We start from the raw sequence: 25,143 nt of genomic DNA on the forward strand, positions 1-25,143 counted from the left end.
GGAAGGGTAGGGATGGATAGGGAAAGAAGTTCACTTGTGAGGGTGTACCTCTGGGACACCTCTGGTGGTACCTTCCTCTGTCATTAGAATGCTTGTTCCTGTTGCCACATTCCATCGATCTGAGGGATTATTTCATTGACATCTGTTTCTCTGCTAGACTTTGAGCTTTCTGGGGGCAGAAGCTGTATCTGTATTTAGCTAGCTGTACTCCAGCATCGAGCTCAGTGCCTGAGAAAGAGTAGATGCTCAATAAACACTTGCTGAATGAATGAATGAATCTCCAAATCTGTGCTGAGCACCTGTGTGCCTCTTTGGGTGTGTGTGGTGGTGGAGGGTGTGTTTCGCTGGGGGTGTGTTCGGGATCACACACCATGGCGTTTGTGCAAGTGAGTATATGGGTGTGGATGTAGGCAGACGAGTGTGTGAGTGTGTGTCAGTTTCCGGGACACAGCAGTTGCCACTCAGTGTTGCTATGGCTCTGACGTGCAGGCCCACAGTGTGCACTTGAGATGATATCTTACGGAGAGAATCTGGGGGGCCGGGCTGTCTCCCCACTCCCAGTCCGTGGGGGGCACATGATGCATGGAGCGGCCTTTGCCTACGTGCCCAGCCCACAGGGTGAGTGCTACTCCCACCCCCGGACCCTGTTTGTCCTCTGTTGCATATGGTCCCACCCCGGAGGGAGGCCTCTAGCCCTCCACCCAACCCCTCCAACCGTCCCTGGGACATGAGGCCTCAGGGAAATCCTGATCAGCCTCGTTCCCCAGTCTTGCACAGGATTCCAGGGACCTCGGCCTATGGCTTTCCGAGCTTGGGCCCCATGGCCCTCCCAGAGCATGACTGCCCCTACGGGGAGGTTGTGGAGCACCATGACCCACTGCCTGCCAAGCTGGCCCTGGAGGATGAGCGGAAGCCAGGTGGGCCTGGGTTGGGGTGGCGGGGGTGTTGGCAGTCATTGGCAGAACTCTCTAGCCCCTGCACTCATGACCACCCGTCTCCAGAACCTGGATTGATCCAGAAGCTGCGCCGGGCTGGTGTGACTCTCCTCAAGGTGCCACTGATGCTTTCCTTCCTCTACCTCTTCGTCTGCTCCCTGGACGTGCTCAGCTCAGCCTTCCAGCTGGCTGGAGGTAGGGCAGAGGGGAGGGGGCCAGGGAAGGGGCCCGAAGCGTCTCGGAAAATGCTGGCTTATGTTCCGCAGGGAAGGTGGCTGGCGACATCTTCAAGGACAACGCCATCCTGTCCAACCCGGTGGCGGGCCTGGTGGTGGGGATCCTGGTGACTGTGCTGGTACAGAGCTCAAGCACCTCCACGTCCATTGTGGTCAGCATGGTCTCCTCCGGCCGTGAGTTGGCCCCCCAGGGTCGCGGGCGGTGGTCGATGCTGGACCTGGGGCTCTGGGTGGGAAGAGCAGGAGATGGGACAGAGGACAATGGGCAGTGCTGGCATCTCCCACTCTACTCTCCAAAGCGTGGCCTCGAGTCTCAGCCAGGAGGGGTGCCCAGGAGCCGGGAAGGGTGGCAAGTGGGGAGCACAGGCCCAGGAAGGCTCACCTCCATGTCGCCACACAGTCACTCGTTCCATCAGTCGGGGGAACAGAACCAGAGGAATCAGAGAAACAGAACCTGAAGGAGATACAGAGACATCTACGATTTATCTCAAGGAACTGACTGATTGCGAGGCAGGCTGGGCAGGCCAGAACTCAAGGCAGAAGCCGATACCGCAGGGCACAGGTGGAATTTCCTCCCCAGGGAAGCCTCAGTTTTGCTGTTGGGGCCTTTCATCTCACTGGATGAGGCCCACCCAGAATACTGAGATTCATCTCGTTTCCTAAGGTCAACTGATTGTTGACGGAAATCACAGCAACATCTAGATCAGAGCTGCATTGAGTAACTGGGTACTAGCCAACCTGACACATGAAACTGACGTCACACTCGTGTACATATGTGCACACACAAGCACAGAGGCACAATTGCACATAGGACCCGTGCCCTAATGGACATGCATCCACACATAGTCACATATCCACAGAGGCAGTACGCATATGTGAACGTCAGTTCACACACATGCACACAGCACATGCGCCTCGTGCCTGTGATGCCAAGGCTGAGCAGAGTCAGCAGCATGGCAGGAATGCCTGCTGAGGCAGGGATGTGGGCAGCGGGTCTGACAGGAGGAACTGTCAGGGCAGGAGTTGGGTGGCCACCCCTCCCAGCTCCTGCCTCCTTCTACCAGTGCTGGAGGTGAGCTCTGCCATCCCCATCATCATGGGCTCCAACATCGGCACCTCCGTCACCAACACCATCGTGGCCTTGATGCAGGCGGGGGACAGAACTGACTTCCGGCGGTGAGCGGGGAGTGGTGAGGGGCCTGTCCTTGTTGGGGGAGGGTGGTCCCTCATGCCAGGAGCCCCTAGTCTGAGCGTCTCCTGGCTCCAGCCTGCCCTGCAACGTGCCCTCCCTGCCCAGGGCCTTTGCAGGGGCCACCGTACACGACTGCTTTAACTGGCTGTCAGTTCTGGTGCTGCTGCCCCTGGAGGCTGCCACGGGGTACCTGCACCACATCACTCGACTTGTGGTGGCCTCCTTCAACATCCGTGGCGGCCGCGATGCCCCTGACCTGCTCAAGATCATCACGGAGCCCTTCACTAAGCTCATCATCCAGGTAGAGGCACGGCAGGTGTGGGGTGGGGGCCTGGGGGATTGTAGGACCTCACCCTCACACCCACCCCCCACACTGCCCACAGCTGGACAAGTCTGTGATTACCAGCCTTGCCTTGGGGGACGAGTCCCTGAGAAATCACAGCCTCATCCGGGTTTGGTGTTACCCAGACCCCACAGAGGTGAGTACCGGGTCCAGCCTTGGTGAGAAGACTCCCTCTTCAGACAGCTGACTGCTAGCATCATGGTCTGTTTAAAAGCTCCGTAGAGACCTTGGCCAGAAAAGGCAATGGCACCCCACTCCAGTACTATTGCCTGGAAAATCCCATGGACGGAGGAGCCTGGTAGGCTGCAGTCCATGGGGTCACAAAGAGTCCAACACAACTGAGCAACTTCACTTTCACTTTTCACTTTCATGCATTGGAGAAGGAAATGGCAACCCACTCCAGTGTTCTTGCCTGGAGAATCCCAGGGACAGGGGAGCCTGGTGGGCTGCCATCTATGGGGTCGCACAGAGTCGGACACGACTGAAGCAACTTAGCAGCAGTAGAGACCTTGGCAATCCTTTAGTTTGGGAGGACAAGTAGGGGGCACTTCTGCTGTGATACTGCACCTGTGGCGGATATTACTACACCTTCCCAGCCTCACACCGGCTTCAGGCTGCCCTTGCTAATCAGAGTTAGCATGTCATTGAATTAGCCCAAAGATCAGTTCTCAAAGTGTGGGCCAACGGCACAACTACCACCTGGGAACTCGCTAGAGAGGCAAAGTATCTGGCTCTTTCCTGCTACTGCTGCTAAGTCCCTTCAGTCGTGTCCAACTCCGACCCCATAGACGGCAGCCCACGAGGCTCCCCCATTCCTGGGATTCTCCAGGCAAGAACACTGGAGTGGGCTGCCATTTCCTTCTCCAGCCCTTTCCTAGACCCACTAAATTAGAAAAAAGAAATCTGGTGGAGTCCAGCAGTCTACATTTCAACAAGCCCACTAGTTGAAGAACCACTGATCTGGCTCAACCCTGTGGTTTCACAGGTAAAGAAATAGGCTCCAAGAGGCTAAGATACCCTTTAGGGCTTGTTCTACCACTTCAGGGCCCTGAGCATAGGTCTTGCAGTCTAGGGCTTCTCTTCCCATCGGGATCTAGGGAGTTGTTTAGTGATAGTTCTGCTGTGTTTGAGGGCCCAGGTAATGTGCAGAGGAGGTCAGGGAGAGAGCGCTAGAAGGATGCCTGGGAAAACCAGGACCAACAGGAAACCGGCCCAGGAGCAGGACAAGCAGGCCATGGAGACCTCACTGGAGACACACAGCCACTCGTACTGATACTGGGCTCCTTCTGCTGGAGACTGTCGCAGGCCTGTGTCCCCTTGTTCTGTGTGTTCTTCCTGCTGTTTCCTGGCTTGTCACGCCTGGGATGAGGCTCCGTTTGGATCAGTGGGACACTCATTGGCTAGCCATCACACCAGGCTAACAAGGAAGCGGGCAATTACCGCACTTTCTCATTCAGCCATCAAAAAAGGAAAATGATTCATCAAAACCATAATCCATAGTATCTACTTCCCCTTGATTATGACATACAAGAAGTAACACCATCGAGAAAGAAAGACGAGGAAACAGCTCAGCTCCTTCACTCCCTACTTGATGTTCCCAGACTTTATCCCAGCATGAACAGAGAACATTCTTTCAACCGGCCCTGCAAGCTTCCTTTGCATCTGAGTGGCACACAGCTCCAGCTCAGTGCTGAGTGTTCAAGGCAGTTCGATATCAAAAAGCCCATGCGGACAGCTTTTGCAGTGGCTTTATGACCCCACTAACACATCTCTCCTTCTCACAAGCACTCTGGGCACTCTCCAAGCTCTCTGAATCACTAAAATCCCCTCTGCTTCACTGCAAACCCTGAAAGACGAGTCACACACTTTGATCAAAAAGCGAGCTGTGGAAAGGAGTTCCTCACTCACTGAAATCCCTGCCACCTGCCTGCAGCCGCATTCGGCAGTATGCAAACGGGGCCCTCATGCGATGGAACTCTCAGTGATGCTGGTGAGGCAGACATGGTCCACCTGGAACCTGAGGTCCAGCGACCTAAGCAAGCTGCCCAGTTCCCTGTCTTCACACGTTCCTCCACGGCTCCCGCTACCACTCGCCCATGCACTGGTTTCTCATCCCAGCCCTCCTGGGGAAACCTTTCCTCGGCAGCAGGGTCCAGATAGAATTTCCTTGGCCTGGAGAGTGGCGGGGGGTGGGAGGTAAGCTCCTGGTACCAGCCCTCTCTCTGGGACAGTGCCCTCAAGAAAGTGGTTCACAATCATGAGCCATGGCAGCTCCTTCTACACATTTTTCCTTTGGCCACTGAGTCTCCCTGTGGCCCCTTCTGACCTGTTCTCACTGCCTCCAGCTTTCACCAAGCCAGGCCCAACCTCGCCTGAGCCAGCCTCCAGGGCACCTATGTGATTGGCAGTCTGGGATTTTCCAGATGGTGAAAGAAAAAGCCAGAGTTGGTATTCCAACAACTCTTGATGCTCAGGGGGTCCTGACACTGTCCTGGGAATTACCTTCCTGTTTGGTCACCCTGTGGATTGTCAACCCTACATGCATGGATGAAAGAAGTTTCTTCCAAAGACTTGCAACCTGGGAGGCAGGGATTATCACAACCCCATTTTAAAAAAAAGTATTTTTTTTGGCTGCGGTGGGTCTTCGTTGCTGCACGTGGGCTCTCTCGAGTTGCGGTGAGTGGAGGCTACTCTCTAATTGTGGCCTGTGGGCTGCTCACTGTGGTGGCTTCTCTTGTTGCAGGGCATGGCCTCTAGGTGCATCAGGCTTCAGTAGTTGTAACTCGAGAGCTCAGTAGTTGTAGCTCGAGAGCTCAGTAGTTGTGATGCAGAAGCTTAGTTGCTTTGCAGCACGTGGGATCTTAGTTCCAGGACCAGGGACCCAACCTGTGTCCCCTACCTTGGCAGGTAGATTCTTAACCACTGGACCAGGAAAGTCCCTCACAACCCCATTTTAAACAGGCTCAGACAGGTTTGTCCAAGGCTATGCAACTGAGGGGGGACCAAAGTCCTGGCGTAAACTACACCCCACACCCCTGAATCTCCATTTCGACTTCTCTTTCAGATGTATATCCTACCATATGTGTCCATTGCCCACTCTGCCTATTGGGCATGAATGGCAGCAGGTGACCACAGCCACTTGGAGACCCTCCAGGGGTGATAGGTAGGGCTGTAGAAATGAATTCTCCTCTTCGCCACCAGATGGTGCCACTAGCACAGCACTCACGCTCTGCTTCCAGGAAAACAAAAGACCCTGCTGCTGCTGCTGCTGCTGCTGCTGCTGCTAAGTCACTTCAGTCGTGTCCGACTCTGTGCGACCCCATAGACAGCAGCCCACCAGGCTCCCCCGTCCCTGGGATTCTCCAGGCAAGAACACTGGAGTGGGTTGCCATTTCCTTCTCCAAAGAAAGACCCTAGAACACCCCTTCTCCTGGAGGAGAGGCTACAGTACAGGCCAAACACTGCGGCTATTTCCCTGCTCGGCCCCCGCCAGGGTGGAGAATTCTTGGAGCTCACATCCCTCTGTGAGCCTAATCTGGTGGCTCAGATGGCGAAAAGTCTGCCTGCAATGCGGGAGACCTGGGTTCAATCCCTGGCTTGGGAAGATCCTCTGGAGAAGGAAACAGCAACCCACTCCAGTATTCTTGCCTGGAGAATCCCATGGACAGAGGAGCCTGGCGGGCTACCGTCCATGAGCTCACAAAGAGTCGGACATGACTGAGCAGCTAACACTTTCACATTTTCAGTTGCCAGAGGTCTCCTTAGTTTGGGTTGTCTCTTCAGGCACATGAATTCCACACTTCATTTTTCCAGATTTCTCACAACTAGCCCCTGGGGAGAAGTGGGCTGCATTATGGACTGCACGCTGCAGGCAAGGAAACCGAGGCTCAGAGAGGTTTCATGTTTGGTCCAGTGTCACACAGCAGGGAGTGTTCAGCTGGCGTTTGAGCGCAGTTCTTTTCTTATCCTGCTTTAGAGAATACAGGCTCAGTGAGGTGGCATGACCTGCGCAAGATAGTTAGGATAAAAAGCAGGACTGAACTCAGATCTGCCTGGTAGCAAACACCTGGCTTTACCATCGCTTTCCCAGCCAGCTTTTGCAGTCAAGCCCATCAGAGACCATTTTCTCTGATTTCTCAGCCTCTGGTTATGGCCGAGGCTTGGAGGTGACGCAGGGCTCTGGTATGGGTGCACAAATGAGTGTGCTGTCCCACTCAAGGGAGTACATGCCACTAAAATAAGCCCCGATTTAAAGTCATGTGCCATAAACAGTTCTTATCTCTAACAAGTGTGTGTTAGTCACTCAGTCTTGTCTGACTCTTTGCAAACCGCATGGACTCTAGCCCACCAGGCTCTTCTGTTCATGGAATTCTCCAGACAAGAATACTGGAGTGGGTTGCCAATTCCTTCTCTAGGGGATCTTTCTAACCCAGGGATCAAACCCTGATGTCCCACATTGCAGGCAGATTCTTTATCATCTGAGCCACCAGGGAAGACCATCTCTAACATACATCTTTAAAAATGACACAATTTAGAATAAAACACAAAGGAGCTGTAAATCCAAGTGCCATATCCCACTTGAGCCCCTCCCCCCTGCACCCAGGGAGGTCAGAAGGGGGTGAGCTGCTGACCCCCTAGGGAGAATGGGACCAGGGTCTATATCAGCTCCCACAGGTGGCAGAATGTGGTGACAGACGCTGTGGTTCTTGCAATTTGCTGGGGGCCCAAGGAGTTACCACCCCTTTCCAGGACCAAGTCGTCCTTCGTGACATGGCTTTTCTGCAGCCAAGCCTGGCCCACTTTCTGCTTTCACTGACAGGACGCTGGGGGAAAGGTAAGGAGCCTCAGGTTGCATTTTTTAAAAAGAACTCCTTAGGGAATTCCCTGGCAGTCCAAGGGTTAGAGCTCCACACTTTCACTGCTGAGGGCTTGGGTTCGCTCTCTGGTCAGGGAACTAAGATCCTACAAGCTGTGCCAGGAGAAAAAAAATTCCTAACTCAAGAAGACTACAAAGGAGTGGTTCCCAGGTCAGACTGGCCTTCACAGAATTAAGTACATCTTGAAGCAGTTGCCAACATTTACAGATTGGGAGATTTTATCTAAATGTTCAGAGTTGTGGTTTCTCTTCTAAAAGCAGGCCCTTTGGCTGAGCTGGGCTGCATCTCTGGATGGTGACAGTGGCCTGGAGCTCAGCAGCTGCTGCCCCGTTAGGCCCAACATGCTTCCCAACACCTCCACACACAGCCTAAGCCCCTCATCTAGGCTACCTGCCTGGCCCTGGGCCCTCTGAGTCAAGGGACCTTCCCAGGAACCCTCTCCGCTTCACTGACATTAGGTGGAGTAGGGAAGAAATATAGGGCCTGGGCCCTCTGCTCCATCCTCTCTGGATAAGGAATTGAGGAAAACTCCAAAACTTGGGCTAGATGCCTGAGGGGATAGGATGGGGCAAGGGTAGCAGGGAAGAGGCGGGCACTGAGGCAGGGATTGACAATAAAAGATGGGAAAAGGAGAGTTTTCAGAAGAAGTGGGCCATGGCCAGCAGCATCCGGGGCCAAGGAGAGGTGGGAGAAGCATGGACAAGACGCCATCTGATCAGGAGGCCCCTGCAGGCTCCGGTGAGAGCCAGATCAGTGAGTTGATGGAGTATACTGAGGGCCGACTTCAGCCAGATTCTCCTGTGGCGGGTGTTTTCACCCCCATTTCGTCACTAGAGGAAACAGGGCAAGCAAAGCACCCAGGGGCATGCAGTCACAAGGACCACCTGTATCCTCTCCATCCCCCGTCTCTCCCTAAACCCCATTTTAGCCCCAGTCCCAGAATGCATGTTCCTAAATTGGCTATGTCAATCTCAGCCATGAAATTAAGATGCTTGCTCCTTGGAAGAAAAGCTATGACCAACCTAGTCAGCATATTAAAAAGCAGAGACATTAGTTTGCTGACAAAGGTTCACCTAGTCAAAGTTATGGTTTGTCCAGTAGTCATGTATGGACGTGAGAGTTGGGTCATAAAGAAAGCTGAGTGCCGAAGAATTGATGCTTTTGAACTGAGATGTTGGAGAAGACTCTTGAGAGTCCCTTGGACTGCAAGGAGATCAAACTAGTCAATCCTAAAGGAAATCAGTCCTGAATATTCATTGGAAGGATTGATGCAGAAGCTGAAGCTCCAATATTTTGGCCATCTGATTTGAAGAACTGATTCATTAGAAAATACTCTGATGCTGGGAAAGATTAAAAGCAGTAGGAGAAGAGGATGACAGAGAATGAGATGATTGGATGGCATCACCAACTTGATGGACATGAGTTTGAGCAAGCTCTGGGAGTCAGTGATGGACAGAGAAGCCTGGTGTGCTGCAGTCCATGGGGTTGCAAAGAGTCAGACACGACTGAGCAACTGAACTGAACTGACCTCTCCTCTTAATCTAGGTTCCTACTCCTATGCCCAGGGCAGAGGCCAACACCAGCCGGATGCTCAGAAATGCCACCCTGGAGAAATGTGAGTACCCGCAGTATGGGAGATGTCCAGCCCAGCAGGGAAGAGCCTGGCAGAGGCAAGGCCATCTTCCACCTGGCCACTGCTGCTTCCAGCCCAGAAGGAGAGCTGTTGGCCAGCATAGCTCCTGGGCTGGGGTCAGGCTCTCATGTAGAGGTTGAAGGAACACGAGGCTGTGAGTTGAAGAGGGTGGAAAAGGTTGGGGGCTAGGGGCTGGATTGAGGGGGCAGCAGCTTGATACCACTCCCCCACCCCACAGGCAACCACATCTTTGTGGACACGGGGCTGCCTGACCTAGCTGTGGGGCTCATCCTGCTGGCTGGCTCCCTGGCACTCCTGTGCACCTGTCTCATCCTCCTTGTCAAGATGCTCAACTCTCTGCTCAAGGGCCAGGTGGCCAAGGTCATTCAGAAAGTTATCAACACTGGTGAGCCCCGAGCAGTGGGTGGGCTGGCCTCAGGACAGGCCTTCTGGATCTTGTTAATCCTTCCTCTGACTTACTGTGTGATCTGGGTAAAGCCCTACCATCTTTGAGCCTCAGTTTCCGCATGTGAACAAAGAAGAGGTTGGACTGGGTGATATATGAGGTCCCTGAGATGCTGACAAGCTGGGAATCTGTGGCTGCTTCTGTTCTAGCAGGTGGCTCCAAAGGGATTCCCAGAGGCCATTGTTTGATTCAATTAACAAATGGTCATTAAGTCCCCTCTGTGTGCCAAGCACAGAGTGGTGTGAGGGATACAGAGGTGAGCCTCACAGAGATGGCTCTTGCCCTCAGGGGGCTCACACCACACATGGAAAGACAGCAAAAAAAAAAAAAAAAGATCAAGGGGGGATAAATTTAGATAAAAGAGAACAGTTACTGCCAAACAGAAAGCACAAACAGCAAATAGAGTATGGAAGAGTTGCTTTTGATAGGTGGTCAGTGGCTTCTGTGCAGAGGTGACATTTGAGCAGGGACCTACATGTGAAGCAGTCAGGCATGGCCAAAGAGCTTTTTGAGTGGAGGGAACAGTACATGCAAAGGCTCTGAGGCAGGACTTGGCTGGGCAGGCTTGTGGCACAGAAAGGTGGCCAGCCCTGTGGTGGGAGCTTGGTGAGTGAGGTGGACAGAGGCAGGGAGAGGTCACGAGGTAACAGGGCCCTGCAGGCTGCACTTAGAGCCCGGACTTTATCCAGGGCTATGGGGGCACTTGGGGGGTTGGGCAGCGACACCATCTGACTTTCATTTAAGCCTCATGTTGAGCTTTAGGGACCCCACCCGGCATGGGCAGAGGCCGTACGACAAATGCTGGAATAAGGGGCATTTGTGGATCTTTGAGAGTTCAGAAGAAGGAGAAGCAAAGTCTGCCTTGGGACTGGGGTCAGGGAGGGCTCTCCAGCGGCAGTGATATCCATGCTGAGTCCTGAGCATGAATATTTAGGAGTGAGGAAGCTATCCCAGGCAGAGGGAACAAGGGAGCAAAAGTATGATGGAAGCAGGCTAAGAAGGGTCTTTAATCCAAGATCAAGGAGGACCAGGAGAAGCTGCTGCAGTTGAGTAGGAGACTGACAAGGTGCCACTTGGAAGCTGGCATCAGAGACCTCCTCCCCAAGAAATGTCCCTGCCCCCCTCAATCCCCTCCCACTGATCCTACTCGACGGTTTCCTCGCAGACTTTCCCACCCCCTTCACCTGGGCCACAGGCTACTTTGCCATGGTGGTAGGGGCCAGCATGACCTTTGTCGTCCAGAGCAGTTCTGTGTTCACCTCAGCCATCACCCCACTCATCGGTGAGTCCTCACACCGAGGCAGGGTTGGGTGGGGAGGGGCCGGCAGGGAAAGGACTGAAGGAGGGAGCTGGGGAGCCCATGTCCTCTCCTCTGCCCCCAGGACTCGGTGTGATCAGCATTGAGCGTGCCTACCCGCTCACACTGGGCTCCAACATCGGTACCACCACCACGGCCATACTGGCTGCCCTGGCCAGCCCCCGGGAGAAGCTGTCCAGTGCTTTCCAGGTAAGCTTGGGAGAGGAGCCCTGCCAGAGGGAGGACAGGGCTAAGACTGGCACCTGAAGCAAGACCCAATGTAGACAGTGTGTACCAAACAGTTTTTGACTGCCTAGTAGGGGGCACCTGCTATGTCAGACTCTATGGAAATCATATGGGCAAAGTATACCTGGTGCCACTGTCAAGACCTTAGAGTCTAGTAAGGGAGACATCACTGAGAACACAGTCAGACATGACTGAGCGTGTGCGCACACGCACACATGCCAATCAATGAACAAGAGTCGGTGGGATTCACACTCTAGGGAAGGGGTGCTGTTAAGAGGGGGCCTGGCTCCATCTGGGGGATCAAGGACTGGGAGGCAGACAGCAAAGGGGTTGCTGCTCTAGGAGCAAAGGAGTAACTGATAAGCCAGGATGTTGCCCACTCAGGAGGCCAGAGCTTCTGAACCAGAAACCAGTATGAATCTTTCAGCTCCTGGATATGGATGGGATCTGCTGGGGAATTCCTGAGAAAGGGCTTAGTGGGAAGAAATGTGGAGAGTTTAGGGCAGTTTAGGGCAGTTATGTACCCACTGGTCCAGAAGTGTACCAGTGTTTCACTGGGGGCATGCTAGCCCTGAGTGCTGACTTTCCTGCTGCCCAGAGCTGGTGGTCCTGTCATCTAATCCTGACTCAGGAGCTAGGGCCATGCCTGCCTCCGCCCCTCTGCCTTCTCTCCCATGCAGATTGCCCTCTGCCACTTCTTCTTCAACATCTCTGGCATCCTACTGTGGTACCCCGTGCCCTGCACGCGCCTGCCTATCCGCATGGCCAAGGCGTTGGGCAAACGCACGGCCAAGTATCGCTGGTTTGCCGTCCTCTACCTCCTCCTGTGCTTCCTGCTGCTGCCCTCGATGGTGTTTGGGCTCTCCATGGCAGGCTGGCGGGCTATGGTAGGTGTGGGCGCACCCTTCGGGGCCCTGCTGGCCTTCGTGGTACTTGTCAGTGCGCTGCAGCGTCGCAGCCCCGGGTGCCTGCCCAAGTGGCTGCAGACGTGGGACTTCCTGCCCCTATGGGTGCACTCCCTGAAGCCCCTGGACCGCCTCATCACCCGCGCCACCCTGTGCTGCGCCAGGCCTGAGCCCCGCTCACCCCCACTGCCCACCAGGGTCTTCCTGGAGGAACTGCCCCCCGCCACACCCTCCCCCCGCCTTGCCATGCCCCATCACCACGATGCCACCCGTCTCTAGGCTCCAGCCCAGATGGCTGCCTGGAGCCAGAAGGAGCCTGTGTCTGAGATGCCCAGGGTGGAAGGGCAGAGGGGTGCGTCTGGGCATGTGCCGGTGCTTGTACAGGTCCTGGGAGGTCTCGGCTTGTGCGGCTGAGAGTGAGTGTATGTGCACATGTGGGGGGTGCCGCATGCCAACTGCAAGGTATCTGCATATGATTGTGAGTCCTTTGCAGATGTATTTGGAAGCCTGCACTTGTGTCCCTGTGTACACACAACTCTGACTAGGCTGGGTGGGACTGAGGGTGAGTCTGTGTATGTGACCTACAGCTGTTTGCTAGGGCACAGATGTGGGTGCCTGATTCATTGCTTGAATTCTCACCCCCTCCCTGCCACCTTCCTTCCTCCATGGTACCATTCTCCTCATCCTCACCCAGGGTTTCTGCATCTCCGCTACAAGGCCCTTCCTAACACTGCCTGATTAAAAAGAAAAGAAAGAAATGAAACTCTCATTGTGCACTTGGAAATCTGCTTGTTCTCCATCTGGAGAGGAGGAACAGATCATGGTTTGGGGCTCAGCAGTACTGTCTCCCCTCCAAAAGAGACCCTGCTGTGCCCTGGGAAAGCCAGCCAACAAGCTCTCCCCAACAATCCTCCTGACCCTGCCTAATGCATCCAATCCACAATTCAAACTCCCTGGAGGCCCCTTGAGGGCTACCTTAAGGCAAGTGGAAGGAGGGCTCTGTGCACCTGTATCTCCCAACCCCAGCAGGCTGACCTCTGCTCTCTACCTGTCTCCCTCCCCTACTCTGAGATAAAATTAGTTCTCTAGAAACCAAGTGACAGGTGGGGGCCCATCAGGGCTACTGAAGGAAGGAGAGGGAGAGTGGAGACGGGCAAGAGAAGCCATGCCCTGAGTCCCAGTGTGCAGCGGGCAGAGACCAGCCACTTTCCCTCCCACCTTTATACTCTGCCTTTGGGCAGTAAACCAGACTTCATTTAAGCCCACCAAAGTTTTTCAATTCCTCCTCCCCCATAGGGCCCCCTGAACAGAGGTCTGCAGAAGGAGAGGCAAAGGGTGGGCAATGCCAAAGCTCCTCCCTCTAGTCCAGGGACATCTCTGGGGCCTTTGGACCCCAAAGTGGCAGGAAGACTGTAGGGCCCCGCATCTAGTTGTGATGGTCTACAACACTTGCCTCCCCACCCCCACATCCACCCCCTTTGAAGTGTTGTCGGGGGATGCAAGGGCCTGGAAGCCAGAGAGCTGTTTTCCAAGCTACCAACCCCATCATGTTGCCCACCCACAGCCCTTGCTAGTGCTGCTTCTTGCTGGTGGAGGTGAGAAGTACATTGGCCCCAGCTTAGGGAGTGGTGCGGGAGGGTGGGGAGGGGACTTGCTTTAGAGTTTGTCTCACACAGACTTGTGGAAGTTTTGTGGGAAAGGATACTCAGGTCTGAGTTGCAGGGTTTGAGGAGGCTATCCGCTCATCAGCTTGGGTGTCCCTAGGGACCCTGGGGAGGCACCAAGGCCCTGGGACTCTGGCCTAGGGAGTTAGTCCAGAGGGGGGGCATCCATGGGAGGTCCTGAGATAGACAGAGCCTAGGAGACTGGGAAGCCTCTGGACTCATAATAAGAATCTCACCAGACACCCTTCTGCAACGATCTAGTAAAGTACCTTCCTCATCGGCAATTCCCCCCACACCCTCTCACAACTCGAGTGTGAGTCTGCCACGCCCAGGTCAGACTTTATTCTGGACTGGCTAGCTGTCCCGCTAGGTGCCCTGCGCGCGCAGCCCATGGATCAGCTCGTGCATCGTCTTGTTGAGAATGCCGCCATGCACGCCCCGCCGGCCCATGAGCACGAGGAGCGCCCGAGGCGTGTGGCCCACGCAGATGGCGCGCCCGTCCAGACCCTTCGTGCGCGCGTCCAGCACTCCATCTCCCTCGGCCAGCAGGTGGTCTCGGATGACGCAGCAACGGCGGCCCGCCACGCACAGCCCCGCCTGCAGGAAGGTGCTCCGGTCTGGCCCGGTGAGCACACCCACCTCCTGCGGTGAGATGGCCGCCAGCAGGCCCCCAGGCCGCGAGGCCCACACGCAACGATTGTCCGAGTGGCCCACGATGGCCACGTCATCGATGCGCTGGCCCCGAAGCACTGCACTGATGTAACCTTTCCAGTCGCCCATTCCGGCTCAGAGTGCGCCCCTCGCTTCGCACTTTCCTGGGTTGTCCAGCTGCGCCATGCGCCTAGAATGCCCAGGACACTATGACGTATTCAGGGGTGTGGTTATGACGTTGAGGTAACCGTGATGCCACACAGGGGTTGCCTACGCTCGAGAACAGGGTGGGGGTGGGGCCGCGTTTGTACCTATCGCCTGATGCGGTTTTAAAGTTGGCCTGAAGGAATTGCACAGCAGTCAAAATAACTCTAAAACAACAATGAAAACAAAGCTCTTACTTAAATGGTCCATCAAGCACAGCATGCTGCTGCTGCTAAGTTGCTTCAGTCGTCTCCGACTCTGTGCGACCCCACTGACGGCAGCCCACCAGGCTCCCCCGTCCCTGGGATTCTCCAGGCAAGAATACTGGAGTGGGTTGCCAGTGCCTTCTCCAATGAGTGAAAGTGAAAAGTGAAAGTGAAGTCGCTAGCGACCCCATGGACTGGAGCCTACCAGGCTCCTCCGTCCATGGGATTTTCCAGGCAAGAGTACTGGAGTGGGGTGCCATTGCCTTCTCTGGTGAGTTTAAAAACAAAAAGAAAAGTGCCTTGTCTGGACAGCCAGACCGCTCAGGCCTGATAACCATTCAACCCTCAGAATGTGGTTCTCAGACATGAGGAGTATCAGAATCTCCTAGAAAGCTGTTAAATAGATTGCTGGGTCCCAACTCAGAGTTTCTCTCATCCTGTACTGTGGGATGTAGCCAGAGAAAATGCGTGTCTAAGAAGTTCCCTGCTGACGGTCCAGGAACCACACTTCGAGATCCACTGCCCTAGTGAGAATTAGGGCAAGGGTAAGGGGCTTCTATGGAGAAGGCAATGGCAGTACTCTTTGCCTGGAAAATCCCACAGACGGCAGAGCCATGTAGGCTGCAGTCCATATGGTTGCTAAGAGTAGAACACGACTGAGCGACTTCACTTTCACTTTTCAATGACTTCACTTTCACTTTTCACTTTCATGCATTGTAGAATGAAATGGCAACCCACTCCAGTGTTCTTGCCTGGAGAATCCCAGGGACGGGGGAGCCTGGTGGGCTTGTGTCTGTGGAGTCACACAGAGTCAGACACGACTGAAGTGACTTAGCAGCAGCAGCAGCATCAAGGGGCTTCCAAGCCAGCAGCCTTAAGAGCCCACACCACTGTTTTAATGTTGAGTCATTTTTTTTTTGTTTTTAATCTTTTGGTAGCGGCATGTAGGATCTTAGTTCCCCCACCAGGGAATGCACCCCCTATATTGGAAGCATAGAGTCTCAACCACTGGACTGCCAGGGAAGTCCCTAATGTTAAGTACCTCTAACCATGTTTCTCAACCTCCACTGCAAATAGAATCACCTGGGGAATTTTAAAAACACCCAGCCACCCACCCCCATCCCTAGAAATATTGATTTAGTTGACCTGAGGTGGATGTTGGGCATAGGTTCAAAAAGCTTCCCAAGGTGATTTGATGTACAGTGGAGGTTGAGAACTTCTGTTCTGTAAACTTAAAATATTAGTTTCATATTCATGGAATCACCTTGCACTGGTTTGGTATACAGTGTGGCTTAGTAAATATCAGCTGGATGTGAATTTAAATATTGCATCAGATCTCAATAGATTCTCTTCTCTGACTGGGTCTGAAGAAGTGGAGTACCAGTATACTATTTTGGGTAAAGAATCTGCCTGGGTTCGATCCCTGGGTTGGGAAAATATCCTGGAGGAGGGCATGGCAATGCACTCCAGTATTCTTGCCTGGAGAATTTCCAAGGACAGAGGACCCTGACAGGCTATAGTCCATGGGGTTGCAAAAGAGTCGGACACAACTGAGTGACTAAGCACACAGCACATACTGTCTTGGCATTTCCCAACAGGACCTTGAAGAGCTGAACCTTTCAAGCAGCTTCAAAAGCACTTTATTGAGTGCCTATGCCATGCCTGGCCCCAGGCTGGCAGCGCTGGGGGGAATAGAAAACAATCCTTCCTATCCATAACCCCCTGTCAGACACGCTTCCATTCCAGAACTGCTCAGAAGGGAAAGACAGTCGCCGGGCCGTCACGAAGCAGTGTGCTCCCGAATCCAGGCTAGGTAGTTGGCCACGTCGGTGTACACACCCGGCTTGAAGCGGCTGCCGCAACCTGAGCCCCAGCTGACTATGCCTCGCAGGATGAGCTGGCGCTCAGGGGTCTCATCCTCACACACCAGAGGGCCTCCGGAGTCACCCTGGGTTAGGGACATGCTGCTCAGGGGCCTTGGCTGGGAGTCCGCCCTTGACTGGGTTGGGGAAGGGCGCCAAGCGGGGCCCCAGGCTCACCTGGCATGCGTCGGTGCCGCCCTCGAGAAAGCCAGCGCAGAGCATGCCGCTGGTAAAGGCTGCTCCGTGCACGTCGGGGGCGGAACAGCGCTCCGGGTCAATGAGCGGTACCTGAGCCTCCTGCAGGAAGCTGGAATATTCCCCACCTGCGAACCGAGAGCACCTTCCTCACACCCCTCCAGAGTCCGCTTGACGCCCAGGACATGGACCTGGCTTTACCAGGCTCTTTCAAACCCGCTATAATCTCCTGTCTCCCTCGCAGCAAGCCCGGGAGGGACTGAGTTGCCTTTAACACAGGGAATGAGTTGCCTTTAACACCTATCTCATAGACAGGAAGCCAGAGAGGAACTGTGATGTGAATGAACCAGGAGGAAAGAGGACTGCTTCTGAACCCCACCCTCACTTCCCATCCAGTGGCTCAAAACCTTGCTTCCCATCCAACCCACCTGCGGCTCCATTGCGGGCCAGCGTTTTACTAGCCCTTGCAGCCCAGTGCCCAGAGGGAATCCAGAGAAGATGCGGCTCTCCCGCTTCGCCACAGGAGTTCTGGGGACTCCCCCACTCCCCCGACAGTGAATTTCAAGCCGCTGGAGAACCAGACTGCAGAGGCAGGGGCCCTGCGCGTCCCCACAACCCACCAGATCGGCCCCACCTGTCCACCTGCAGGCTTGTCTTGCCTGCCCCGGTGGCCAGAGGCCTCCTTCCCGCTTCCAGCCGTTCTGCCTACCCTCGAACTGGTGACCCCAGCCGGCCACCTCGCAGACTGCGGCTTCGGATTCGGCTGGGCGGGCGGCGCTACTCGGCAGGCACACCGGCTGAACGAAAGGCGACGGGTGCGCGCAGCAGCCGTCCGCGCTCTCCTGCAGGCGCACCAGAGCTAACTCGGGCGGGGAGAAGCGTGAGACCGGGACGCCCGGACTTCGAGTCCTGCCCACCCTTTCCCCTGATCCCCGCGGGGGCTCCTCCACGCACCCAGGTCGTGCTGGTAGGTGACGGGCGAGAAGGCCTCATGCAGGCGGTAGTCCCGCACTGCCAGCGTCTGGCACTGCTCACAGCTCTGGTTGTGGCGGTCCTGGCCGAGTACCACGGTCAGCTCCTTCGGCGCGGGTCTGGGGACAGGGTCGGGAAAAGGAAGCGCGCTCAGAGCGGGTCACAGGCATCCTGTGGGAGTCCCCTTCTTCCGAGCCCCCAAATAGGTTTCGGCTTCCTCCTGGGCAGCTCTGAAAGGGAGAAGGGGGCAAAGGTGGGCGGGGACGCAGAGAGGTAGGGCACGAGTTCGGGTGTTGCGGGGAAGCTGAGCGCATAGGAGAGAGGCGCTAGACGGGTTCCGGGCGGGGAGCTGAGCTCGAGGACACTCGCCGGTTCTGCAGGCAGTGAGCCGCAGTCAGCACCCAACAGGGGGCAATGAGGCTGCCGGCGCAGAAATGTTGGCCCCAGTACAGCGCGGCGATGTAGGGGTGCGCCCCGGGGAGCGCCACCAGTCCTCCGACGACGCGGTTCAGCGAGGACAGCCATTTGCGGAGCCGCTGTCCACAGCCCCCGGGGCCTGCGCTGGCCAGAGGAGTCGGCTGTTCGGGCGGCGAGCACCAGCCTGTGGGAGGAGCCCAGGCTGAGGACCTGGAGACCCACGGTCGATCGGTTGGACTGTAGCTCGTCCTACGCCCTCTCCGCTCGACCCCTCCCAACTACCTGAAGTCAGGGATGGAAGCGGGGTCTGGGTCGTGGACTCAGGTTTCTGCACAGCCGACGGCGAGGGCAAGGGGAAGTGCCCTTGCTTAGCTGCGGACTGGCAAGGTGCCAGGCGGCAGTAATTCCAGCTCAGTCGGTCGCCTTTCCAAATGAAGCACCACGGGCGGGTGTCGTTGTCGGGGTTCCTGTAACCACGAGGTGGGGCGGAGGCGCCATTTTGAACGTGAGAAGCCCTCGAAGGGCCCTGGAGCGAAAGGGGACCTCCAGCAGCGTCCCACGCGCGCACCGGCAGAAGGCGTGGTCGCCCAGTCCCCAGTTCAGCACTTGCTCTGCGGTCACATTCCAGTAGGTGGCCTCGGAGGCCCACGACTGACAGGGTGCGCCGGACAGCGTAGTCCCGGCCATGCCGCGGTACCTGAGTCCGCGGTCGCGGTCGTCGTAGCAACTCGCCCTGAGGTCTGGGGAGAGAGGAGGCTCCCCGCCCCTAGGTGATGATTTGGTCCCTCCCCGCCGCCCCCAGCCGCCCTCTCACCCACGGCGCCACTCCCCCTCCTCCCTTTCTGCAAGTCCTTCCCACGTGGGGGTGGGGCTTCTGCTTCCTAGAGACCTTAACTCACCTACATCGCACAAACGTCCCGCGAAGCTAGGCGGGCATCGGCACAGGCGGTGGCCCTCCGCCTGTAGACAGCTGCCCCCGTTGAGACACGGGTTGGTGCGGCAGACTGGGAGAAGGAGCACTCTGAGTCACCCCTAGGCCCAAAGACGGCCCAGAGAGCTCCCTCTTCCACTGGCACACCACCCGGCCTCCGGCCAGCCTTTCTTCCTCACCTTCCACTCTGGTCCCTGCCCAGCTCCCTACCAATCTACTCACCCTGGCTGGCCAGTGGCTTGCACTGGGCATGCGGACCCTTGCACTGGCACTTGACCACACCTGCTGGCTCAAGCCTATGCCATATTTCATCCTCGTGGAAGAACTGGAAAAACTGGGGCTCAAAGCACTTCTCTGAGGACAAAAGGAGAAGAGGGACCATGCCAAGTCTCCAGGAATCCACAGGACTTCTTCAGTGGGTCTGAGGCTGCCCCTGTTCCCCAGTGCCCCCATCCCTGGCCTCAGCATCTCCTCACCTTTCTGGCAGTGCTTCCCAGTGAAGTGATCTGCACAGATGCAGCGTGGGCCATCCGGCATGTTCGCACAGGTCCCTCCCTTCTGGCAGGGATTGTGTTTGCTGCAGTGGTCTGAGAGATGGACACAGAGGGAGAAAGAGCAGGGAGCCAGAGTCAGACAGAGGGGGCCAAGTCCCTACCCAAATGTGCTTGTCTTTTGACCTTGGCCCTCCAAGTTTCCAAGCCTTAGTTTACCCACCTGCAAAATGAGGCTACCCACTCTTAGAACTTCTCCCTCTGGGGGCGAGGGAGATAGGTGGGCCCAGAATCCCATGTATTTTGGGTCTGATGATACCCAGGAGAGGAGCTAGGGGTGGGGAGAGGGCCCTGGGTCACTCCAAAGGCTGTATGGCACCTTTCACTTTCTTGGGCTCCAGGCAGTATGCCCATCGTTGGTCCTTCTCAAAGTTGGGGGTAGTAGCACACCTGCAGAAAGGGACAAAGCTTAAGATGTGGAAGCGACCCAAGTGCCCATCGACAGACGAGCGGTTGAAGAGGAGGTGGCACATACATGGTGGGATATGACTCAGCCATAGCAGAAGAATGAAACGCTGCCATTTGCAGCAACATGGATGGGCCTGGGGAGTTAATATACTAAGTGAAGTGAGTCAGATAAAGATAAATATTACATGATATCACTTACATGTGGAATCTAAACAAGAATACAGGTGAATCTATATACAAAATAGAAACAGACTCAGACATAGAAAACAAACTTACAGTTACCAAAGTGGAAAGGGAGGGGCTAAATTAGGAATATGAGATTAATGGAGAGAAACTACTATACATGAAATAGATAAGCAACAAGGATTTACTGTATAACACCAGTAATTATTTTCAATGTCTTATAATAACATATATACACATACACACACACACACATGTATTCTCCAGGCCAGAATACTGAAGTGGGTAGCCTTTCCCTTCTCCAGGGGATCTTCCCAACCCAAGGATCAAACCCAGGCTCCCACATTGCAGGCGAATTCTTTACCAGCTAAGCCACTAGGGAAGCCCATGTATACGTGTATATATATATATATATATACACACACACACACACACATATATATACACATATATATACATATATACATATATATATATATATATAAATGAATCATTTTGCAGTACACCTGGAACCAACACAATATTGTAAATCAACTATACTTCAATAAATGAAACAGATGAGGTTTTCCTGCTTTGCCCAAGGGGCTAAGCTCACCTCCCCTGTCACAACCCCCTCTCTTCAAGCAGGGTTCCCTGGACAGAAGGGTGGGCAGAGTCCACAGAAGACCCCTGCTCCAACCCTTCCTGGGTAGTCTTACCAAGGTCGGGGGCCTGGCCGGCCTCTGTGGATGCATTTATGATACAGCTGCCGGTGGTACTGGAAGGGGAAGTGGCAGGGTTCCCCGGTGACAGTGAGAACTGCAGGGATAACACACTCTTTAATGCCTTTCCCCGTGCCCCCATTGACCAGGAACCACCCTCACAGTCTGGTTGGAAAAAAGACAGACCTTTGAAAAGACCTTCAAGACCATGCATGCATGCTATGGGGATTACCCAGGCAGGAATACTGGAGTGGGATGCCATGCCCTTCTCCAGAGGATCCAGGGATTGAACCTGTGTCTCTTATGTCTCCTGTATTGGCAAGCGGGTTCTTTACCACTAGTGCCACCTGGGAAGCCCTACCTTCAAGACCACACCCTGCTTAAGAGTTGGGTTCTGGAGTCTGACAGCTGGAGTGGACTCCTGACTCCACCAACTACTAACTGGGTGACTTTGGACAAGTCTGCAGACCTCAGGCCTAGAAGACTGCTTGCCATAAAGCAGGCACTTAGTAAATACTTGCTGAATGTTGAAGTTACTTGACCATTCTGAGCCTTACTTGCCTCATCTCTAAAGTGGCAAAAATAATACATAGTAAAGATGAAGGGTTTAGGTTTTGCAAGATGAAAAGAATTGTAGATGGATAGTGGTAAGGACTGCACAACAGTATTATCATATTTAATACCACTGAACTGGACTTAAAAATGGTTGAGGTAGGGACTTCCCTGGTGATCTAGTGGTTAGAAGTCCACCTTGCAATGCAGGGGATATGGGTTTGATCCCCAACCAGGGAACTAAAATCAAGATCCCACAAGCTGTGGGCCAATTAAGTCCTGAGTGCTGCAACTAGTGAACCTGTGCTCTAGATCACAAGTTCTGCAACTAGGGAGGCCCCAGTGAGCCTCAACAAAGACCCAGTGCAGCCAAATAAATAAATAAATGGTTGAGGTAGAGCATTTTGTGTTATGTGTGTTTTACCACAATGAAAAAAAATGATACAGGTCTATTTGCACAGAAAGATATTCATAATTTTAAATAAAGTCAGTCAAAAACAGCATGTCCTATTTTTTTTAACAAGTATTTTTACATATGCATAAAAAAATAAATCTAGAAGGATATCTCCAAAATTTCTAAAAGTGGTTTTTGGAAGATAGTGGATTGTGGGTAACTTTTCCTTCTCTTCTATTTCTGTAACTTCTGTAGTTTTTACAGTAAAAATATTGCTATCATAATTTTTAAAAAATAGTACAATTGAGCTTCATTATTCAGATTCTGTGTTTGCTTATCTGCACGTCTCACTAAAATTTATCTGTAACCTCAAACCAATACTCAAGGTGCTTTCACGATCATTTGTAGATATGCAGAGAGTGGTGAAAAATTTGAGTCACCTGAAGTGCACATTCCCAGCTAAGGTCAAATGAAGTGATACTCTGCTTCTTGTTCAGCTCCTACTGTAAACAAGTGTCCTTTTCACACTCTATTTAGTGCCACATTTTCAAATTTTGTGTTTTTGGTAAATGGTTTTGCTTGAAAATGGTTGCCAAGTAGAGTGCTAGAGTGTGGTCCAGTGTTCCTATGCACAAGAGGGCTGTGATTTATATTATAGAGGACAATTTCAGACCAGGTAAGTTTCATCCAGGTGTGAGCTAATAGTGCCACTGGCCATGAGTTCAATATCAATGAATCAACAACATCTATTAAGGAAAGTGTCTTTAAACAAAATCACACATAAGGCAAGGTTATATATTGATGGCAATGAAAATGTAACCAGAGCTCACAGGAACCTAACCCTATATTTCCTCTAGAAGTAATGGCGTGGTTTTTGCTAATTCAGTGTTCATGGTGACTTTATAGAATACGACTGCTAGGAATAATGAGAACTGACTGTGTATACTTCAGAGGAGTGTTGTGAAACTTAAATGAGATTGTCTGTAAAACACTGAGAGTCTGGTACATAGTCTGTGTTTGATATACATTAGCTCATATTGTTAAAGGCATAGTGGCACTTGTGCTGAGGGCCAAATCACGGACAGGATAGTAAAGAAAGAGGGAGAGGCATCTGAGATAGACCTTTAAGATGCAAATGGAATGGAAAAAAAGCAAGTGAAAATAGCTCAGTCGTGTTCAACTCTTTTCGACTGTATAGTCTATGGAATTCTCCATGCCAGAATACTGGAGTGGGTAGGCTTTCCCTTCTCCAGGGGATCTTCCCAACTCAGGGATTGAACCCATATCTCCCACATCGCAGGTAGATTCTTTACCAGCTGAGCCACAAGGGAAGCCCACGTGGAATGGAGGACCTTAAGTTGGTGATTAGGCAAGGACAGAGCAGCTAGGTTGGATCAGGCTAGAGGAAGAAGAGCTATGTGGCTGGGTGTGAAGTGCTGAAGAGAGGAGATGAGGTAGTCAGGGTTGGCTGGGCTGGGCCTCAGGGCCATGCTGAGGGACTGTCTCATCCCACCAGGCCAGGCTTACCAGAGCAAGCTCTAGTTTGCAACTCTAGGTAAATATTTAGTGTCTAGAAGAATAAAGACAATAGGGAGCTAGGGGGAGACGGCAGATATCCCTCATCTAAAAGGAAACTTGATAATAAAAGTCAATATATTTTAAGCATTTACCATGCACCAAAATGTGGGCTGAATGTCTCACCAGGATAAATGACTCATTTCTCCTTCTCAGCAACCTTAAGAGTTTTACCATTACCAGCTTGGTTTTACAGGTGGGGAAATTTAAGCTTGGAGAAGTCAAATCACTGACCCAGAGCCACCCAGCCCATGAGTGATGAGGCTGGGATTCAGAAGCATTTGGGCTCTAAAGCCCTGCTCTCAATCCTTTCTTGTCCATCAAGGGCCCTGGCCTTTGTGTGGCATGCCTGATGCCTGTGAGATACATCGAGAAGAGGAAAGGATGACACAGGCCTGGGAAGCTGAGGAAGAAGAGCAGGTGCTGGGCTAGGCACTCAGATACAGCCCCAACCTGTCCTCAGGGAGCACACAGCTCACCATCACTCTGGGTCTGCAACACCCACTTGCACAAGACCCGACACTTGGCAGGCACCCAGGTCTGAATGCCAGCCAGACAACTCCGGGGGTAAGAGTGAAGACTGCCCAGGATTCTCCCTCCCACTCCAAGGGCCAAAGACTAACAATCTGCACACTGTCTCATGACTCATCCCTGTCCGAGGCTCTCTCTGGAGGTGGTCCCAGGCTACTTACCCACTGTGTGATCACTCTCTGTGAGCTTATGCTTCTTGGGGCCTTTCCAAGGTGGAGTCTATGGGGGAGAGAAGAAGACAGGGAATTTTGCCAGAAAGTCGTTGCCTGCTCCCTTCCCATGCTAGTCCCCAGCTTCTTCTCACAGCCCTGAAATGCAGAGATTTCCTCCAGAGGCCCGGCCCCCTCTCTACTCCTCCTGTTGTCTCCTCAATTTCCCTCTCCCCCAGAAATGCAGGCCACATCCTCGTAGCCACCAGTCTGTCTATTCTCTCTCTCCTCTACTTGGGCCTTATGGGCTTGCCTCTTCTTTCCAAACAGGACTTCCAATCTCCTGGGCCAAAAGGTCATGGTCAGAGGCCAAAGCTGTGATAGGGACCCACAAGGACCATCCCAGTATAACCCTCCTGGTTCCCACAGTCCTCACCGAAACCGTTGACTCCAGGCTCACCAGCAGGGCCCCCAGGAGCAGCAGTGCCCTCATGGCGTCTGTCTGTTGGTCCAAGCACTTGACCAGGAGTCCAGATCAATAGAACTGGTCAAAGGTCCCTGAGGCCTGGGGAGCAGAGGTTGGTTGAGCTGCCCTTTTAGGCTGTTTATGGAAAGTCAAGCAGAGTTTCCTTGATGAACCCCTAAGGATGGGAAAGCTGGGAGCTGGTGGGTGGGAGTAGAATAATAAGGAGTGGGGCTCCCCCCATCTTTCCCAGATAGTAGAACTGGAAGCAGGAAGAGGGGTTGCCTCATTTCCAGTCCTACTGGGGATGAGGAGGGTAAGGAAATCCAAGAGAAGCTCCCTACTTTGGGAATCTGAGAGTCCATGGGGAAGTATCTTGTTGTTTAGTTGCTAAGTCATGTTCG

The 25,143-nt window shown here is 53.6% G+C and overlaps 3 protein-coding genes across 5 annotated transcripts; 1 reads left to right on the forward strand and 2 right to left on the reverse strand.

Moving 5' to 3' along the window:
* Nucleotides 1-509: 509 nt before the first annotated feature.
* SLC34A1 (solute carrier family 34 member 1) lies at nucleotides 510-12,409 on the forward strand. Its single transcript, XM_068980980.1, has 12 exons — nucleotides 510-618; nucleotides 768-917; nucleotides 1,002-1,130; nucleotides 1,202-1,345; nucleotides 2,236-2,347; nucleotides 2,469-2,664; nucleotides 2,747-2,842; nucleotides 9,129-9,198; nucleotides 9,455-9,622; nucleotides 10,848-10,964; nucleotides 11,065-11,189; nucleotides 11,906-12,409. The coding sequence occupies exons 1-12, from the start codon at nucleotides 510-512 to the stop codon at nucleotides 12,407-12,409; spliced, it is 1,920 nt and encodes a 639-aa protein (XP_068837081.1).
* A 1,751-nt stretch (nucleotides 12,410-14,160) lies between these two features.
* On the reverse strand, nucleotides 14,161-14,574 carry PFN3 (profilin 3). The gene has a single exon (XM_068979313.1). The coding sequence runs from the start codon at nucleotides 14,572-14,574 to the stop codon at nucleotides 14,161-14,163; it is 414 nt and encodes a 137-aa protein (XP_068835414.1).
* Nucleotides 14,575-16,532: 1,958 nt separating this feature from the next.
* On the reverse strand, nucleotides 16,533-24,770 carry F12 (coagulation factor XII). Of its 3 annotated transcripts, none has more exons than XM_068980315.1 (14): nucleotides 24,713-24,770; nucleotides 24,289-24,346; nucleotides 21,073-21,172; nucleotides 20,103-20,173; nucleotides 19,709-19,819; nucleotides 19,455-19,586; nucleotides 19,201-19,305; nucleotides 18,870-19,041; nucleotides 18,584-18,768; nucleotides 18,254-18,485; nucleotides 17,867-18,003; nucleotides 17,622-17,771; nucleotides 16,895-17,040; nucleotides 16,533-16,803 (listed from the first exon to the last, which is right to left on the reverse strand). In XM_068980315.1, exons 1-14 carry the CDS (start codon nucleotides 24,767-24,769, stop codon nucleotides 16,636-16,638), a joined length of 1,824 nt encoding a protein of 607 aa, XP_068836416.1. In that variant the 5' UTR covers nucleotide 24,770; the 3' UTR covers nucleotides 16,533-16,635. The 3 variants fall into 3 exon arrangements, with proteins under 3 accessions (XP_068836416.1, XP_068836417.1, XP_068836418.1); XM_068980316.1 differs by having other exon boundaries at nucleotides 18,581-18,768; XM_068980317.1 differs by having other exon boundaries at nucleotides 16,723-16,819.
* Nucleotides 24,771-25,143: the final 373 nt, after the last annotated feature.

The sequence above is a fragment of the Capricornis sumatraensis genome, chromosome 9 (genome assembly GCF_032405125.1).
Source record: "Capricornis sumatraensis isolate serow.1 chromosome 9, serow.2, whole genome shotgun sequence".
Classification (NCBI taxonomy): domain Eukaryota; kingdom Metazoa; phylum Chordata; class Mammalia; order Artiodactyla; family Bovidae; genus Capricornis; species Capricornis sumatraensis.